Source organism: Corvus kubaryi, unplaced genomic scaffold (assembly GCF_017639235.1).
Source record: "Corvus kubaryi isolate FWS band 111438036 unplaced genomic scaffold, C.kubaryi_AGA036_p1.0 split1-131, whole genome shotgun sequence".
In the NCBI taxonomy this organism is placed as follows: domain Eukaryota; kingdom Metazoa; phylum Chordata; class Aves; order Passeriformes; family Corvidae; genus Corvus; species Corvus kubaryi.
Window position 1 is genome coordinate 17167720 of NW_024582073.1, and position 20124 is coordinate 17187843.

Consider the following 20124-nt stretch of genomic DNA (forward strand, 5'->3'; position numbering starts at 1 on the left):
CCCCCTTGAAGTGGCAGATATAACCCCTTTTCCCTCCAAGTTATTATATTTTGAAATCAAGAGCCTTTAGGCGAAGATGTGGGAAATAGGAATAACAGTTCTTTACTCTATATATATATGTATATAACCAGTCAAACAAAACAACAACAACTATGGCAGTAACAGCAGTCACAAACCCAGTGCCAGCCTTCTCGGCTGTCAGGCTATTTCCCCTCGGGTGCAGTTCCGCTCGCAGCCGGCAGGGGCGCTGGCGGCTCCCGGTGAGCAGGGCAGGTGCGATGGTTCCCCCGCGGCTGCAGGGGGCGCTCCGGAGCGAGCTCGGGAAACCCGCGGCTCTGGTGCCCTGGGATCCCGGGAAGGATGGAACAAAGGCTTCACAAACCCCTGGGGCAGCTGATCCCGGGCTCTCAGGAACAGCAGGCTGAGACAGCAGGCTGAAACAGCAGGCTAGAACGGCGGCTGGAACGGCAGGGACGGACGCAAATCCCGGGTGGCAGGCGAGATGTATCCAGATGGGAGAACCCCACGGAGGCCCAGGCAGGCAGGGCGAGCAGGGCTACAGCGTAGCGAAAGCTCGAAGCAGCAGCGGGGCAGGGCAGCCACAGCCCGGTCTCCAGCAGGGCAGGGAAAGCGGCTTTTGGGGTCCCGGCGTTGCTTCCAGCAGGAAGAAAGAACGGCCAAAAAAGAAAGAAGCAGCAGCTCCTTTCTCTGCAGCTTCTCTCTCCGGACGCTCAGAGCGAACTGACCCCACACCCAGGTGTAGACAAAGGAGTAGCCAGGCCCGCCCCACTCCCCTTTTTGTCTTTCTTAAGTACAGCTATTTGTCCCCTAGCAACATGCATATGGGAGAAAATTCCTTTAACAGGAAAAAAAACTAAGACTAAACTAAAACCCCAACACCCTGGATGCATTTGGCTTCAGGCTGAAAGGCACTCTGAGCAACCTAGCTGAAGATGTCCCTGATTATTGCAAGGGGGTTGGAACAAGATGACCTTTAAAGGTCCTTTCCAACCCAAACCATTCTGTGATTCATCCTCACTGTTAGGTTGAAATGATCATCACACTGGACGATATGAAAGTTATGCAGTTGACCAGATGGCTTAACCTAATGCATCAGTGAGGTGAGAGGAATTGGAGACCTCGTATAGAGATTCCAAAGGAAACAGAAGACAGTGTTTTTTGGCAAGATTAAAGAGGCCATTTGAACTTAGAGAGAATTCAAAAACAAAGTCTAGTCCAAATGAGGTCAATAGCAAAGACTGGGGAGGTCAGAGGTTACGAAGCCGAAGAGGTGTAGCCAAAGGTCAGTGGTAGTAAATAAAGTCAGGGAAACAAACCCAGCATTTGAATTTTGCTGTCTGTATCAAATGTAAAAAAGAACAAACTAAGGAGCACTAGGGCTTTTATAGAGGAGATAAATGACCTGTGATGGAGGAGATCAACTGACAGCCTTCCTGTTAAAACAACCATTAATGACACTTACTACCTTGTTATAATAAGAGCATAAAATACCCTCCAGATTATGGGAATTACCTGTATATGCTAAGAAAGAATACAGGGGAGGGCAGATTTCAGAAGATGTGCTTGAACCCTGAATATTTCATTTTATCAGAATTCTTTATCACAGGCTGTAAATGAAAGTTAGTGATGGTGTGAGGATTAGACATGGGGCAAGAAATACAGTGTGGGAAGAAGGGTGAAATTTCACTGTCGTATGCTTAATGTCATTTGTAAGTCAGTGCCTAATAAATTGGGAAATGAACATATAAGCTTTTCAGATGATCCAATTTACTCAGAAATATCCAAGTTTTTGGGATGTTAAGTTGCTGGAAGAGTGCTTTAAATTTAAAAACTGAAAGCTAACTAAAGGATAGGAAGAAAGGGAAGGGCTTAATGGTCACTGTTCAGGGGAGGAACCTGAGGGGTGACAGCTTTCTCCCTGTTCCCCTCCGAAGAGTTATGTGGTGAGATCAGTCTTACTCAGCATTTCCCTTGTGTTGTGGTGTAAGAAAGGCACACAGTAATTTCCAAGTTTTTGAGTGCTGCTGTGTGGTCTTCAAGTAATGATACTGATGCTGATGATTTCCAGAAGGACTGCTGAGAAGCCTCACTACAGCCGTTATGTGTGGTTAAAGGTCTGGGTGGTTGGGAATGATCAAACTGTGATTTTATGAAACTGAATTCAGAGCTGGCAGTTGCAGTGTGGAGATAATGATTTCAGAGAGCTGTTGGTGCTAATTCTGAGATCTTTCCTATTTGCAGCAGCAGCCAAAAAAGCCACCAATGTTACCATCGTCAGGGTGGTGAGAGCAAGATAGAGGGTGCTGTGCATGGTCCTGGAAGCCTTGGGGCACTCACTTGTGGAGCACTGCATGCGGGTTTGGTCTCCCCATCCTGAGGAGAGTATGTAACGGAGTTACAGAAGATACAGAAGAGGCCTACTAAAAAGTTAGGGAACTGAACACAAAAGGCTGGAATGTTTCAATCTGGGAATGAGATGGCTGAAAAGGGCATGACTGTTTACAGAACTGGGAAAGCAGTAGATGAGGCGAATGTGCAGTGATAATTCTCCAAATTTTGCAGTATTAGAGTTCATGGGCATTGGATGAAGCTGTAGGTGATTTAAAGCAGTTGCACAGTGTAGTGAGCTTCTGGAACTTGGTCCTGTGGGGAATTGTGGAAGGAGTTAGTGTCAAGAGGTTAGAAAGAGGTTAAAAAACCCACATGCACAACTGAGCCGTAAACAAACACTGAAGGAAATGGATTTCAGTGTCCCTGCTGCAGTAGTTGGGGTTGCTGGAAAACCACAAAAGGTGTGCATGATAGGTTTATATCACGTCCCTAGATAACATTTGCTGTTGCCAGTGGTGAAGGTAGTGCTAGATGGAGCATTGGTCGGACCTAGAAGTCTGTATGTTCCAGTTAGGAGCATGAGGAATAGCATCCTTAAAATGAGCAAGAAAAGGATGGAAAACAATACTGAATTATACTGAGTATTCCGTTCCTTGGGATGCTGTGGTTCTGTACATTTTGTCAACAAGCAGTTTGCTAGAAATGTGACAGTTGCTTCAGAATCGCTGCTGTGCTGCGTAGCTGTGGCAATGCTGGGGAAGGTCAGCTACGACTTGGAAAATGCTGCTGCACAGAACATGCTCTGCTAAACCAGCTGTTCAGAAGCACCGAGTCTCCTTTCTAAAGGACTTACGAAGAAGCTTTCAAACTCTAGCTCGTAAGTGACGTGGAGGATCAAAATTTAGTTCAGGTGAATGAAAAGATTTGAAAAGGAAAATGAGTTTATTGACCAATGAAAAGTTCACTGTACTATAACTGTTGTCCTTCATTATAGTTTTAGGTTTGTTTTATTCAGTCTCATGCATCTTAACTTAATTACAGTATAGAGTATTGCTTACTGGTATGTGGCATGAAGTAGGAAGCTGGTTTTAAGACACCAGGTTCTTGGAAATTAATTGAATTATGACTTTACTGTTGAAGGGGGGAAAAAAAAGCCAGACATGGCATGGTGCCCTAGTTCATTACAAGATTTTGTTGGTATTTCTAAATACATCAAAAACACCTGAAATACTTGTTGTTTATTATACAAATGGGGAACATTTGTGTTGTCCTGGTTAGGTCTTTACCAGCTTGAGTTGGCTCGGCAACCCACTTCCAGTTTCTGTTGGGTGCCAGAGGTCAGCCAGCCTGAGTGTAAACGTTTCTCAAAGCAGGCATATGGCTGCAGGAAATAAAATCCTGTTTGAATAAATACAATAATTTCTTATCTCATGGCCACTTTAACATTTTAAATGAAAGGGGTAAGTGAAGGTAAGTGGAGGTGGGTCAAGTTACAGTGTTGGTTTGTACTGTCTGTGCCTGCAACTCGTTCTTTCTTTCTGAATGGCTCATTTTTAGCCTTACAGCTTCTGATGACTGCAGCAATACTAAGGTGATTCTCTCTTTAGTTTTCGAATTTCCAGTCAAGAGTATGTGAGAGTCTGGCCAACGATGAAGGTGTTCAGGGAGAAAAAAAGAACCTTCCAGACTAAAAAACTGTTTCTATTATCATAGACACAGTTTTGGAGGTTATGGTTTTGGTTATGCCACGATGTCATCATCTGAATTTAAAAAATGGGAATTAAAAATGCATTGTCAAAAACGCTCAGTTCTGAAAGCTGACTGTGACAAGCTTAAAGTTGCTCTTTTAGTGTTGCTCATGGTACTTCTGTGTCATTTTAGATGTGTTATCTTCATGGGACTAAGCTATGGAGCAAAAATTTCTTGAAAAATACCTGTTCCAAGTGAGGTTTTTACACCGTGGTAGTACTGGCAGCGTTTCGGACTTCACGGTGCTGAATGAAGTGTGGTGCATTGTAAAAAATGAGACATTTTTGAATCACCAGGTTATGAGAATTATGAATCTAAGTAAGTGGCCTTTTCTTCTTTTCACATTTCTTTTGTTTTTGTGCAGGTCCTCATGCTGAAACCGCCAGTGGATGCCAGAATTTGCAGTGTGGTTTTCGGGCCTGCTGCCGCTCTGGCGAATGACCGCTGACTTCTGATCTTTCAGTCTACTTCATTTAGCTGAGCAGGCTTCCTCTCATGCACTTTACTTACAGTTCGCATCTTGTGTTAACAATCCTTGGAGTGAGACTTGTTATACTAGCCTGACCCTGCCCACAACTTCAAAATCTTAATTATGAGTGTACTGTACAGTGTTGTAACAATCTCACAACCTCATTTGGCTTGAAGGGTGTTGGGTTTTATTTTACATAATTTGGGGAAGATGGGAAGATCTTCAGATTTTTTTAATGCCACTTTATTCAAATTTTGGCACTTAAATATACTTTACTGAATTATTTTGTGTTAGGTGACTTTCTTTTTTTAATTTTGAATCCGTAAGTACAATATAAACCTCTGCAGAGAATTTGAATTGTATTGTTTGCATTTGGGTAACAATTATACATCTTTAGGATCCTTTTTTCTTCCCCTTTCCTCTCATCCTGAAGTCGTTCTTTATATTGCAAAATTAGGGAAATTGCCACCTTCCTTTTGCATTTGGTTTTGTATTTGGGCTTGAAAGACGTACTCAAATAAAACATTCCCACCAATAAAAAAGTGTATGCAGCAGTTGAATATCTATACTTTTAAGGTATAAAGTGCCATGCCAGAAGGCTGCAGAGGTTGGGGTGAGTGGGTGTTGTCATGGTTACAGAGCTGTAACTGTCCAGTATGTGTGGGGCTTTTGGTTTGTTTTTATGGTTCCCATAACTGTGCTAAGTTGCATTTTTGAAACAGCTTCCAAGAAAGTCAGGTTTCATTCATCTGAACTACATGAAAGACAGCAATGCATTTCCCCCCTTGCTTTGATAGTTAAAAAGATTCCTCTCTGGACAGTAGAGACTGGCAGGGAGCAGAGAATAATGTGATGAGTGAAACGTGTGCTAGGAAGAGAGGAGTCGTATATGAGTAGTGTGTGTGCACTGTGTGAGGGGTGAGTAACGTAGCTCAGGGCAAGTTGTAAAGTTCAATGGCCACCTGCTCATGAGTGGCACAGTTGCAGGCTGTTTTTTTTCTCCAGCAGAGGAGGGGCAGGTGGCTGCTTTTCTAGAACGCAGACAGGTTTTTCTTTTCTCCTGCCTAATTTTTAGGACTTACAATACAGAAAGTAATTTTTACCTGTTTTCCTAATTGGATAAATTTTTTTGAGTAGTATTTATTTAGAACAGCAGTCATGGTGACATAGTAGCTTTCAAGATTCTCGGTGTCTGGGAAGTTGGTGTGCAGGCAGAGCTGGAGATTACAATAAACTGCAAGTTTTGGCACCATCTTGGTCACACTAAACTGAAGAGTAAAGTAAGAAAACACCAGTGAGTTTAGACCTACTGTGGAGTCAGCTGGTGGTAGTTAACACTGACTGTGGGCCAGAAGCAGAATGTTCAGTGCTCAGTTGAAGCCTACAGAAGGACACCACTGATCCAGCAACTTACCTTCAGGGAAGCTGCATTGACTGTGCCCAAAGGTTGATGGATCGCCATTTTTGTGAGGCTGGCTGAGACTGTTGGTAACAATGTACGCAGTGGGCTTGCTTGTATCTATTTCCAGAACTTTCCTTCCTGAGGCTGGCAAGGTGCAGCCAGAGGTGCTTCTACTGACTGCTGGGTGGTATTTTCTGTGCAGACTGGTAGAGACACAACTGAGGATGGAAAGAGCTGCAGGTACACTGTGGACTAAACCTGGGAGATGTCATCACTGTTCAGCAAAGCATTATGTGATGACAGTGTACTTTCTAGTGGGGTCTGTAGAAGGGGAGGGAACCTGTGGCAGCAACCCCTGACTCTCAACTAGTCCATGAGTGCTGAGAGCTGGCCAACACTATAGCGAGGCCACTCATGATCATCTTCAAAAGGTCATGGAGATCAGGAGAGGTGGCTGAGGACTGCAAGAAAGCAAATGTCACCCTGGTCTTCAAAGGAGAATTCAGGGAATGACTGGCCAGTCAGCATCACCCCTATCCCTGAAAGGTAATGGAGTATCTCACTCTGGAGGCCATCTCTATTTGCATGGATGACAAAGGGATCAGGAATAGTCAGGATGGATTCACTGTTTGACCAACCCTCTTTCCCTCTATGATGAAACAACTACCTGGCCAGATGAGGGGAGAGCAGTGGATACTGTCAACCCCAACTTCAGCAAAGCTTTCAACACTGTATCCCACACCGTCCTTATGGGCAAACTCAGAAGTGTGGGTTGGATGAGTGGACAGTGAGGTGAATTGAGAACTGGCTGAACAGCAGATCCTAGAAGGCTGCCTCTCATTAGCGGTGTCCTCCAGGGTTCAATACTGGGCTCACTTATTATTTAACTTACTCATAAGTGACTGGGATGAAGGCCCAGATGCCTCCTCAGCAAGTTCACTGACAACACAAAGCTGAGAGGAGTTCTGGGCTGATCCCCTTGAGTGCTGTGCAGCCCTTCTGAAGGACCTGGGCAGGTTGGAGAGATAGTAGAAAGGAACCATCTGAAATTCAACAAAGGCAAGTGCAGGGTCCTGATGAATGCTCTTCCTAAGCTCAACCCACTGTCATTTTTATTTGGAAGAGTTTGATTAGCAAGATAACAGCAGGAAAAGGATATGTATTTATATCAGTATTAATAGCACAACTACTTACATACTAATAAGTGAATTTGATTTTTAGTAAATATTCTTTTGATAATCTTTTACTTGCAAGTGTGCTAACTTGCAGACAAGTATTTCCTACTCCTAGGTAATTTAATCAAATTCTTCTATAAAAGGAATGAGCTTCTGCTTAAGGTTTGGTATAAATATTTATTAAATCTTTCATCTTTAAATTCTTAAGAAAATTTCTTACACCTCTAAATGGTGCTGGCATTATACAGATATAAAATATAGAGTAGGATATGAAGCAGCCTCTTAAATTGAAGTATGGCCTTTACTGATGGCTCTTTGGTACATGAAATTTATTCATAGATAAAAATTCAGAAACTGAGGTACAGGAAAATTTTTTTATTTACAAGTGTGTTTGAAGAGGAAGAAGGAGATAAACTGACTAGCTAAAAATACTCTTGAAGAGGTGCCAAGGAAACATTTTACTCTGCACTGTCACTTATATGTGGGCATGTGTAATGCTTTTAAGAGTGTGAGGTTCCACAGGGAGCTATAAAAGACTATATAAAAATCACCTATTAGTACTGGAAATTTAAGCTGTCTGTCTCTTCCTTAGCAGTAATTAGTATCTTCAGTGGTTTTAGGGCAAATAAAGCTACGAAAAATCATGTTCTCATTTGATTTTTAAATACTTGGAATAGTTCAGCAGTAAGAGAAATCTTATATTTACACCTATATAAGCAAAATTCTTGAAGGATTCTGACTGGTCTATACTACCTATTTCGCACAAGTGAAGCAACATAAATCCATATAGAGAGAACATTTTGGGGATAAGCGTGAACATACACAGCTAGAGCAAATTCAACGTTGGAAACATCAATGGTGTGAACTCCCGTGCTGTGTACAGCTTCTATTAAAGGTCTCACTTCAGAATATGGCATATGAATAGGAAAGCCAGAGACCTGGGAAAAAGAAAGAGGAAAAAAAATATGTAAGAAGAAAAGGTGAAGGCACCTGAATAAATACATAGTTTAAAAAAGTTTACATGCTGAGTAAAACAGATTATCTTCTCTATTGCCAGCCTGAGGAGATGCAATAGAAGAAACTATGTTTGTATTTTGATAACACCTCCCTCTTTCACACACTCCAGGCAAGCTTCTGACATTTTTCCTCTTTAATTTGGTTTAAGCTCAAAGTGAAGTTATTTAGAATCTGCTAGAATAAAGTTACATTAATAAACACACAGCAGAACTTCATTGCTTTTTTGTCTTGTGGTGGTTTTAAGTCACTGTGTTCTCCTGGCTGGGGACTTGAGCAAATGTCTCCTGCCCAACAGAACTGAAACCTCAACTCATTTTGGGGCTGGCCAGAGTTGCCAGTACTGCCACAGGTGTCCCATGTGGGAAACAGAAGGCCCTTCCAACAGCCTGGAGGAAGAATGCACCAGGCACATCAGTGGCTGCAGTAAACACATCAGTCAATTCTCTTCTGTCTTTAGAGAGTGAAGACTGAAGAAAAGCATATTGTGTGGGTTCCTGGAAGTAGACTGTGTGTAGCACTACTCAGCACCAGTACCAGGTTCGTACTGACCCTGAGAGCTGCTGCACCAATCAGCCCCATAGCAGCTGCTGCTGGGAGACTGCACTCATGTGTATGTACTGGCAGTAGTGGCTATTGTGCAGCAATAAAACAACACTGCACCCAATTAACTTTACATTCTTACGTTCAGCAGAAACTTTTTATCTTCAACATTACAAATGAAATAAACCAGATCATCACTGCTTCACTCTATAAATATTACAATGGTTTATCTTTGGTATAAAATCTCTTGTGAATTTTGATAGTAGAAGAAATAACCAGCCTAGGACACTCTTCTATACCATGGAGTGGCAATAGTAAATCCTAGGGATTTCACTTCTTGCTTCTATGCACAAGCCATTTATGTTCACAGGTGTACCCTGTAATCTCCCAGCTGTTTCTGCAGCTCTGCCTGATGGTCATTTTCTACATCTTTGCCTTGGTTTTGTTCCAGCAGCGGCAAAAAGTTACGGAGGGTGGAGGTGCAGTATCTGTTCCAACGTGTTGGGCGCATTGGTCTCCATTCCATAATCTTATCTTTTAATATTTTTTCAATCCTGCAATAAGATAAGACTGGTTATTACAATTCTAGTATTGGATATCTGAACTAATCTCCCTTGGCAGACAGTACAGATTCTGAGAACCTCGGTTAAACTTACTGCTCACTAAAAGTGCAGAGAAGCCAACAAAGCTGTGTAGTAATGTCTGCATTGTCAGTGCCTGCATGGAAGGCCATGGGCTTACAATCCTCTTTTAGTTTACACTCTCTCCTCTCATCCCCCCCACACCATTTTGCTTTTTGGGAAATGGTAGAGCAATGATTGATTAGTTCTTTCTATCTCGCAATCTCTATTGAAGAAAGACAATTTTAAAAAGCCCTGAAACAATAGCTTCTGATTTTTTGGGCCGTTCTCCTGGCATTCAGAGCAGGTTTTTAGGTCTAGGCATGACTACCTAGGATTGCTTTGGTATCGGCACTGATGGCACTTGTTTTGGAGGTAGAAGTACCTGCTCTGTAGTTCCAGTGCAGCTGCCATATCCGAATGCTCGTAAGTTAATTCTTCAGGCTAGCAATAAATAAAACAAATATTAAAACATGCAATCTCTTCTAGACATATAACAATGTAACTTCAGGAGTTTCTGCCTTGATGATGCTCACAGGAATTTACAATTATGCTAAAATAATATATTCCTTAATAGAGACATGATAAAAGTTTAACTAGATATTTGTGTGTAATGCTGGGGGTTTTTTCCCCCAGTAAATTTCAACTGCTTACACCTTTGATAACTGTACAGAAATTTATGGCCTTTTACTTAGGATGTTCATACAGCTTGAAAAAATGCCTTCTTAGCCATGAGACAAAAGTCGACATTTTCTTTATAATACCAAGCTCCTACTTGAGATACATTTTTGTTAAAGATACGTCCCATTTACTTCACTGTTGTCCTGAGATCTTACATAGACAGAGGGCAAAAGCATTAATTCTGTATAAAATCAGCTTTTTGCAGTACTCCTGCTTTCATTTTTTTAAAGGAGGAAGTGGGAAATCTTTTTTAAAAACCAGTGCTATTACATAAATATACTTAAGAAGTCCAAGGAACTTAGTATCTGCTTCTTTCTACCAAGTCTGTGATGTCTCAACCCCTCAAATTGAGTTGCCAATAGATCCATCAATACCTGAATGCTGCGGAGACCAGGGAATGGCAAACTTCTTGAAAAGAAAGGCTTCCAATGTTTTGGTTTGCTGATATCAAAATTTATCCTTCCTGGGGAATCATATTCTTGCACATTAAACCAAATCTACAGGAAAGCAAAGCTGGTTTAGCTGTCAGCATATAATCACACCTACAGAACACATTCCACTTACATAGCAATAAAATACTATATAATGTTAACCTCCTGTAGCAATTCTTTCTCCTGTTCTGAGCTGCATTTCTACCCCTCTGGACTGCTGCACAAGTCTTTTCTGAATTCTGATTAAATTCTTCCAAAAGCCCAGCCCAGTGCAGCTGTGGCTGTGATGCCTGGTAGCTGCTGCACCCTGGCGCCACTGCTCTTTTAAGTGTGTCTTGCAGAATAAGCAAGCAGAGATTGCAGACACACAAGACACAGCTCCTGTGTAGATTTTGTCAGCAGGTGGAACCCATATCTCGCACTCTCCTTCTTTACAGACATTCATTTTGGCCTCTGCTCCTAGTCTGGAGCGTGCAAGCACTGTAGCATTCTTGTTCAAACAACCTTTAAATGACTATTGCTAAGGCTGCAAAATGTACCAGCAATTACTACGTAAATGTGCTAATCATGTGTGCGACCCTTTGTAACTGAGGTTCTGTGTAGATGCTTCCAGGACAGCTGGTTCTGCCCCAGTTGGATGTGAGGTGGTGTGGCTGTGGTGCATGCAGCACACCTGCTCAGTCTCACTGAGACTGGAATTAGTTGCCTTGAAAGATACTGTGCTCTGCAGTTCAAGTCAGTGCTCAAGTCCTTAGTTGCTTCTTCCAGCAATTAACAATCGAGTTACAGTTTTCTTAACTGTAGGTTTAGTACTGCTTAAAAAACCCCCAACCAAACAACTCTGCCACTCCTCAAAATGCTTTTAGTGAAAGAACTGACTACTTTTAAAATAAATGTGCTTTAGAATATTAAATTCTCATCTAAAGTCATGATCTGTGTTTTGAATAGAACATAGAAAATTAAGTAACAAAACTCATAATGTGTGGCATTCCAAAAAACTGAGGAGCAAACTTTTAAACTCAACTTCCAGCTTCCATTCAAATAAACCCTAGGGTTCTTTTTGTAAGTTTGCCCTGTTTCCTCATTTTCAGACTTTCACACATCTTTCTACCTCATTATCATGTCCCTATTTGTGTCCCCAAAACATGTGAGATCTGGCTTCCAACCGAGTCAGGGAATGCTGCTGGCAGGACAGTTCCCAGGGTTTCTGACCCTCCCAGCACAGGCTCAGCTCCCAGTCTGTGGCCTCTCCTTCACCTGCCCAGAGCAGCACAGCTCTTACAATCTCTCCCCCCACTATCTCGGAGAGTTTACAGCCACACAATGAATAATATATCATGAACATGCACTAGTATTACCTGTGTATTTGCAAATAAATGGGAAGACTTGATGCCAGGCAGAAAACCTGTATTGTTTTTGTGCCCTGAGGTGCCAGCTCTGTGTTGTGCACATTGATCCATTCAGGCTGTGCCCAGTGTCACATGGGCAACTTAAGTGACTCCTTTATACTTTGTTTCTTATTTTTCAGTCACATTTCACCTACAAACTATTATCTTTGGGGAATGACTACTCCTCAACTAAGCAGCTCTAATCTTAGGCCATCCACTCTGGGAAGCATGTAAGTAAAACTCAGTAATGAAAAATATTAACAGATCTCTTGATCCACCTAAATGCTGATTAAAAAATCTTTATTTTAAGCATCTAAAGCAGCTGAAAAACCTACTTAAGATTGAATAATATTGCTAATAAATGATAGCCTAAATATAGTTACAATGATGAACAAATGATGCCAAAGGTTAAAAAAAATCAAGTTATTGACCCTTACATGTATAGAAATGTGACAAGACTGGGCACACTTACATTATCACAGCTGATCAGACAGTACACATTTTGTAAGGGGCAAAAAGTATCATACTGCCCATAAAAACATCCAGTACTGGGATTCCAAATTACATACTGACTTTGTTCCAAAGTTAATACATATGCAGTTGGTCCCTAGGAAAGAAAAAAATAAAGAATGTGAAAGATGTTTGAAAACTGGTTACAAGGACAATATGCTTTGTGTTCTTTGGAATACTAAATTTTTACAATTGAAATTGATAGTGGTTTTTAGGGCAAACTGCTTGGAAGAATTTACAGGTTCATTACAGTTCAACACTTACATAATAATGTGGCAGAGAAATGTCAGACATACAGAGCTCTGAGCTATTCTTAACATACAGATTCTGAAAGTTGTCTTGTTTCAGCTACAAACAGATGTGAAATTCCACATACAGGAATGTTTACCAGATGCTGCTTCAGTACCAACACGTCCTACTTGGCTACTGCCACAGCTCTCATCCATGGGCAATCTCCGAACTGAAGGACTTGGGCAGCGCACTCTGTGCCTCAGCCATCAGCCTTCCTCACAGGCATGTAAGGAATTTCCCAGCTCTCTACATTCTCTGCCAGGAATCCCTAAACTGCTCTTCCATGTTCTTGTCAACTCCTATATTGTTAAGGTATCTTGAAATACCTGGAATAAATCCCCTCCTTACAAAATGCTTTATTAATGACTAGCATCTCCATCAGACTTTGAGGGGAAGGAATGTATCTGAGTACCTGTTCCTGTCACTGCAGTATCTCAGAATGTGCTTAAAAAAACAGCTTGGACAGAAATTTTTACCAAAATTCTCTGCAGCAAAACTTTCACATGTACATAGAAATTTGCATTGTAAACAGTTACCACCTTTTTGAAAAGAGCAGTATTGGTTACTTGGAAATCTGAGTGCTTCCCTGAGAACAAAGGCATCTCCCAAGGGGCAAAACAACCTCAGTGTTTCAGTTCTGGGCCAGTCTGAGACAAACTGCTGCCACAGTGGCTCCCAGCAGCCCAAGGCAGAGCAGACACTGCCTGCATTACAGTGGGCAGAGGGAGAGGGACTTGTCCAGCCTGAACCAATCTATCTTTGCTATTGCTGCAGCTCTGCCATCAGCCAGAGAGAGAATCAGCATATGTGTGTGACCATTAACAATCCCTGGCCTGCCCCTAGCCCTCTCCTATAATCTCTGAACCTGTACCAAATCCCACACAAACTCTGTCACAGTCCTTGTATCCATGACTGAGCCACTATGAAGGGACTGTCTCCATCAATTTGTCCTGGATGCACCATTTATACAAGCCAAAATCAAATCAAGGGTTACAGATATTTGGTATATTATGATGACAACTACTACGAGTTTAAGCATGGAAACAGAGGTCCAGGAAAAAACCCAGACATATACTAAAATATACTTTCAATTTTTTATTTGCTTCTCTAAAAAAATCAGTTCTCAGCACCAATGTTTAGATAATATCCTGGAAAAACATCCCAGCAATAAACAACTATCCATTGCTGGGGGCCAAAGACTTCACAGAATAAAAGTTAATACTTAGGCCAAATGAAAGAATCTTCTTACCTCAGGAATAGCATTTCCAATGATAAGCCAGGCTTTTTTCCCCATACCAAGAAAATAATTACACAAGAGCACGGCGTGTTCTTCCTCATCTCCCGCCAGAAGATAAAGAAATTGCTAATTGAGGTATTAAGAAAAAAAAAAAAAAAAAAGGTCTTTCTAAGCAGTTACCAACTTACAACATTTGATAATGTTTCTTAACACATCTGAAGCAAGGAGTCCTCTCAGATCTTTGCAACTGATCTTTACTGTTTATTGGTCACTGCTTCAACACACAGGATGAAGAGTTAATGGTGTGAGAACCCATGAGACCTGAGATTTTATTACAAGAACCAGGGTCTTTGTCTTTTTTAGAAAGACAATTTTTCAGGAAAGTTCTGAGATGATAAAAACTTCAACTGTGATCAACAATGTCTGCCGTTATTCTCTAAATGACAGGATTTATGTGACAGAGAAGGCTAAATATCCCATTATTGCTGACACTACATGCAATGTCTTTTTTGCAGTTCCTTGGAATGACAATGATCCATTTTAAGTCTAGTTGTAAAGTCTCCATCAGTCAGCATCCCTTCACTTGCACATGACTATGACATTATGGACTGGTTTATAACGGAAAAAACGGGAGATGCTTTAAAGCCCTAAGGTATTCTTACCTACTTTCAACCTATCAAAGATAAAATTTTTGGCTCAGATCAGAATGAGCAACTTTTTTCACGCTTTGGTCCTTATTCTTTGAAATAAATGTCTCAAAGAAAAATAGTCCTCACAATAACAGAATCACAGAATAATTTAGGTCTGAAGGGACCTCAAGAGCTAATCTACTACAACCTCCCCCCAAAAACCGTGGCCACTAGGATGCTACATCACATTCAAGAGGATAAAGAACTTCTGTTTAATGCGTTGCTTACATCTGATGTACTCCATAAATCACAAATTCCAGCAAATGACACACTATCTGGCAAAAAAGGAATCAAAGCAACATATCGAGCCACCAGTTCCTGCAAGAAAACAAAACAGAGCAAGTCATCCTTTAATTCATAATGTTCTGGTGTTATTATACTAGATGTGAAGAATATTGCTGTTTCCACTCAATAACAAAACACTGAATAACCTCATTACAGTAGCAGTTAGCTGTCAGAGACTGAAATATTATATTTTATGACTTAAACATTTTCTTAAAGGACTTTTAAAACTGTATTACAAAAGCTGCAAAGAAGACTACCACACCCTGACTGAGGCCTTACACTGCTCACTGATGAAGATAAGATAAAGTAACAGGGGCTGGGGACATTCACAAAGCACAGGCTTAACACCTCCAAGGTGGAGACCACAGCCCCAGGGCTATCAGCTGCCAGGCTCACGTAGACCCTCCACCAAAGGGTGGGAGGAGGAGAGGCTTTGGGTATCTGGGAAAAGCCTGTGGTCAGAGGTGCAGTGACTGCCCATCCTCCCCTGTGCAGGGGAGCCCAGCTGAGGGGTCCTCACTGGGGGGGGAAGCTTATCCACAGCAGAAGGGGGTGACATGGCCCATCACAGGGGCCCCCTCAAAGGGGTCCCCAGACGCTGCACCAGAGCACCAGAGATGATGCAACAGACCCTCAGTGTTGCAAGGGACAGTGTCAAGCCAGCCCCTGCAAGAGGAGGCACGTGGGTGTTCCCACCTGGCCCAAAGCGTACATTAATCCACGGGATTCTGCACTCTTTGGCGTGTGGTGTGCTGGCGTGTGGCGGCGTGGCGGAGCCTGTGGCGGTGTGGCCACGGCAGCGACGGGGGACCCTCACCCCAGCAGAGCAGATGGAGGGGAGCAACGAGACGTCGTTGGGACCCTTGGATGCTTCCACCTAACCCCTGTCACCTCTCCCTGTCCCCCCATCCCCCACGCACACTTCTTTCTTCCATTTCTTTCTCTCTTTCTTTTCTCTTCCCTTCTCTTTGCCTCTTTTACTATTAAATAAAATACATCCATTTTTTGGCATCAACATCTAACCTCGTTTGGTTTTAATCTCATTTCTGGGAATATTTTGAACCTTCTAAGTTCTTTCCGGTTTATGCACAGAGACTTAGCTTTCTTTGCTTTTCTGGGTTTAAACTGGATCGTAACATTAGCTCATTTTAGAACTTGTATCAAAGACTGATATGATTTACTGCCATTGAGGTTTGGCATAATTCTTTGTCTTTTAAAGGACAATACTCATTAATATATTTACTTTTTTCCCCTGAGAAGACAAATAATATTTTACAGTATCATTACAGTTGGATTTACCGTGTATTACACATAGTCACTCTACTTTATTTTGTACTGTAGTTTTTCCTTTGCAAAAGGTGTAGCTGTACAGGAGAGACACAAAGCTGGGATTTGCTTATGTGCACATGCACAGGCAAACAAACAAACATTTTGAAAGCTGTATCCCAGAGACTTTACAAGCTTTTCTCAGTACTTACTGCTGCTGTTTGAGATCTATTTGGGATGGCATCAAGAAGCTCCTGTGGTGGATTCAGAGGTTTGATATATCTGGTAATAAAAACTGTTTTCCCATCAAGGTCAATTACAGTTGTTAGGCACTGGCGGGTTGGAAACTTTGATGTACATTCAGCTTCATATTTTTCTGCTGCCTGGAGCAGTTTCTCATCTTCTTGGGTATCAAACTTCAAAAGACAGTAGAATTTATACAAAAGCGGTTTTATTTATAGTTTGGACTTAAGCCATTTGGCCATATTTCACCACTTAGAGGACAATAAAAAGAGTGTTAAATTCTTTCCTAATAGCATTTTTAACTTGCCTTGTAGTAAAAAGTTTTACTTACAGACATGTAAGAAAGGTCAAGGCAATGGAAAATCACGTAATTTGCATTTACTTATGAGTGCCCATAATGATCTATATGTATAAGCTGGCTTTATTAAAGCACTGAAAAATGCAGTGAAAGTTATGGCCAAGTAACACTGTGGGGATAAGGATGTAACACCACATATTAAGTCAAAAGGAAACAATTATGGTTAGGTACTAATCGTATGTGCTATTCCCATAGCACTCCATTAAAACCACAATTGACATCATGCATAAAATCCCAGTGATTATTATATAAATAATACTGCAACAACTCTGCTTAATGCCAAAATATTTGCAGAGAAGGTTCAAGTGATTTTCAGATGAATCCTTTTAATTCAGAAGTGTCTAAAATTTCCACATTTTTTAAATGAGATTTTTCAGAAGCAAGTGTAGGACTCAAAAGCACATATTAATTATATAACAATGACAATTATTTTGTCATGTTACCTTTAAAAGATGTCATCTTTTAAAGGTATTAGGATTGGTCAAAATTATCTACTTAGAATTCCTTGTATACTTCTAGTGGTGCAGACAATTAAAGTTCATCCTTCATAATATTTTTGTTTAAAATAAGCCACTTTTGTCATTTGTTACTCTTCTCAAACTAACCTGAGGTGGAACAGCTGGGCACTGGCCTGCAGCTAGACCACCAAGATAGCAGAGAAGGCACACAGTGGTGATTCTTCTCAACCACAATTAACAGCAGAAAAGTACAGCCTCTGGCACATTATAAATTTAAATACAGCAATTTACTGCAAGTATTACTGGCAAATAAACAATTACTATGTCACGGTCAAGTAACACAAACTGCAAAAAGGTTGCTGAATGGCACAACCCCAAGCTAAATCTTAACCTGGGAACAACACGAATATCTCAACTGATTTGTTAATATTGTACCTTCTTAAGCATTTCATTCATCTATATAGAGGTTCAGGAAGGACAGCAGAAAAGAGAGGAAAAATAAGTAAAGAAACAAAAAAGATGTAATAAAATTAAAGTAAAATTATGCTTAGCATCCTAAAACACTACACAAGCATTTCAAATTATCTGCAGGCCAGGAATAGGAAGAAAGGATGGCAAATTATTTAGTTAGTTATTTTCATTTTATGGCAAGCGCTTTCTATAATAAGTGCATGTGTTGCATCTGGAGAGCTGCAGCAAAGAATTGTAACAACTATTGTTGTTAGTCTATGGCACTTCTGGTTTACTAATGAAACTGAAAAAAATAGCAGCTGCTGTTTAAAAATTATCTTCAAGATCTGGAGGCATGCGTGAAGCCATAAATAATAAATGCTCATTTGAACAGTATAAACACAGAAGCAAGAAAATACTCTTTGCACCTGCCATCTCCTTTTTGTTCACTGTTCACAAATACTCACATGAATGCTTTGCTGTTTACAAAAGTACAGGGAAAAACTACCTGCTCACAGATATGAATGCAAATTTGCTTTCTCTTAAGACTAAAATTAGATACTGAGCAAAGTTATTTCTCATGCATTAAGTGCACATCTCACTTAATGGTGCATCTAATTAAATTGAACTGAGATAAAAAATCTGAAATAAACCACTCCGAATTTGTATGAAGGTCCTGTACTTGCATTCATCTGCTTTGGTACTCTAAGGAGACCTATTAATATGCATCTCAAGAACTGCACCACTGGAAACAATGAGCAAGAGTATGATGAATTACTGATTAGTTACCTTCTCTCTGACAGACTCTCCGGGGATGAGCTGTGGTTCAGTGGTAATAAACAGTGTTATATATGAGCCCTCGCTCAGATTTTGCACAGAATCATAACCTCTCTCCATTCCCAGGTTCTTTTCTTTGCTGTAGCCAAGGAGGACTGGAGGAATATTGACCTTAAATGTACCATCAATCTACAATAGATATAGAGAAATATTTCTCATTAAAAGCAGAAGTTCCCTCTCACATAAATTTGCTACTTGTGTCCACATATTTTCTTCTTTTGATTGTTATTTTAAGCTACAAAATAATAAAATGAGAGAATATGATATTTATGTTGATTAACTGTGGGGAAAACACGAGATATCATATTGTTAAATATATTAATCACAACTTGATTTCAGCCTCTCTTGCATATTATGAACACTAGTATTCAATAAAATGGAAATCATATACACTAGTTCACAGAGAAAGAAAAGAGTGCCAGCCTTTCACTATTTTTCTTTCAAACAGCAAACTCTACATAGCTCTATTTACCTGGAAAAATGAAAAATTGGCAAAATATGGGTTGCAGGACTGTGCTTCTCAAGGCAGGAGCAGACCAAGGGGTCTTTGCCTATGAGTGACATGGGAATGATTTCCAGCATCTCAGTGATGGAACCCCCTTCCATGCAGAACCTACTGATGCTTCTTGGGTGGAACTGGAACTGGGCCCATTTTTCCAGCTTCCCCACGGAAGTACCCTGACAGACTCACCAGCCCTTTGCAGCTCCCCCTGCCACCACAAACAGAGAATAAGGTCTTTCTGAAGGGCTGGGTGAGACAAGAGATGGCAGGCTGCACACTTGCTTGGGCAGGTTTCAACAGTGAAGGTACCCAGTTTTAGGAGAAAAAAATTAAGCTCCTGATTCAGACACAGTTAAGGCAACTGCCACCAGAAAGGGTATCTTCATTGGATGTGGAAAATGAACAGATGACTCACTGGCATGGCTCATCAAACATTTAAGAACAAAATTAAGTTTTGATGAGGAGAAAACTAAATATATCACTCAAAATTTCTGCTGCAGTATATTAGAACAGGATGATAAAATGCTTCATTTGCTACTGAAATTTAATTGCTAGATGCACCTTGATACAACCACTGTGCTGATCAGGCTTTTTCAAATTCCATATGAAATCCTGTTCAAGTGCAAAGAATCTCTACTGCTGGAAAGATCTATACAAGCACTCACACTATGCTTAGGCAATCACAAACTCCAACACCTCCTCAAAGGAGTCAGAAATGTATCTGACAGGAATTCTGGAGCTACTCTGGTTCTACAACAGAAAGACCAAGAAGAAGTATGAAGAACAGAGGCTGACATCAGTATGGGAAATCCTTAGAGATGGATTGTGGATGGTGGTTGTGTCCTTCAATACGTATTGGTAAGCAGTCTGTTAAAATGTTAAGTCTGCCCATTAAATCTCACACTTCTCAGGTGAATTTCATTCATTCAACATGGAACAATTCCCTAAAAATGAGCATCGGATCTTGTTGTTTCTTGTTTGTTGACCTATAGCAATGGTGGTCACATTACGTGACATTGTCTGCACAGGATGGCCAAGGACTCATGAAAAGAAGGTCAGACCTTACTACTTACACCTTCTTTAAAATCAGTGTAAGCTTCATTATATGGGGAACCACAACCCTCAAAGAGATAAATTAACTGATTAACCTCCCAAGCTGAAGAGAGCATATTAT

General features: G+C 40.9%; 2 protein-coding genes across 7 annotated transcripts in view; one reads left to right on the forward strand and one right to left on the reverse strand.

The window, feature by feature from the left end:
• Nucleotides 1-5115, forward strand: part of FBXL5 (F-box and leucine rich repeat protein 5) — a 35121-nt gene extending 30006 nt beyond the window's left edge. For both annotated transcript variants that reach the window (XM_042053166.1, XM_042053167.1), the window contains one exon: nt 4466-5115. In XM_042053166.1, coding sequence (XP_041909100.1) covers nt 4466-4542 — 77 coding nt within the window. In that variant the 3' untranslated portion in view covers nt 4543-5115. The remainder of the gene's footprint in view (nt 1-4465) is intronic.
• Nucleotides 5116-7507: 2392 nt separating this feature from the next.
• The window catches only part of LOC121676525 (complement C1q tumor necrosis factor-related protein 7), a 100970-nt gene continuing 88353 nt past the window's right edge, over nt 7508-20124 (reverse strand). For 4 of the 5 annotated variants that reach the window (XM_042053159.1, XM_042053162.1, XM_042053163.1 and 1 more), the window contains 10 exons: nt 18401-18577; nt 17597-17617; nt 16315-16518; nt 14780-14869; nt 13875-13988; nt 12297-12431; nt 10380-10502; nt 9710-9768; nt 9081-9258; nt 7508-8085 (listed from right to left, as the gene is read on the reverse strand). In XM_042053159.1, coding sequence (XP_041909093.1) covers nt 7897-8085; nt 9081-9258; nt 9710-9768; nt 10380-10502; nt 12297-12431; nt 13875-13988; nt 14780-14869; nt 16315-16518; nt 17597-17617; nt 18401-18577 — 1290 coding nt within the window. In that variant the 3' untranslated portion in view covers nt 7508-7896. The remainder of the gene's footprint in view (nt 8086-9080; nt 9259-9709; nt 9769-10379; nt 10503-12296; nt 12432-13874; nt 13989-14779; nt 14870-16314; nt 16519-17596; nt 17618-18400; nt 18578-20124) is intronic. The other variant, XM_042053160.1, reaches the window with a different exon arrangement.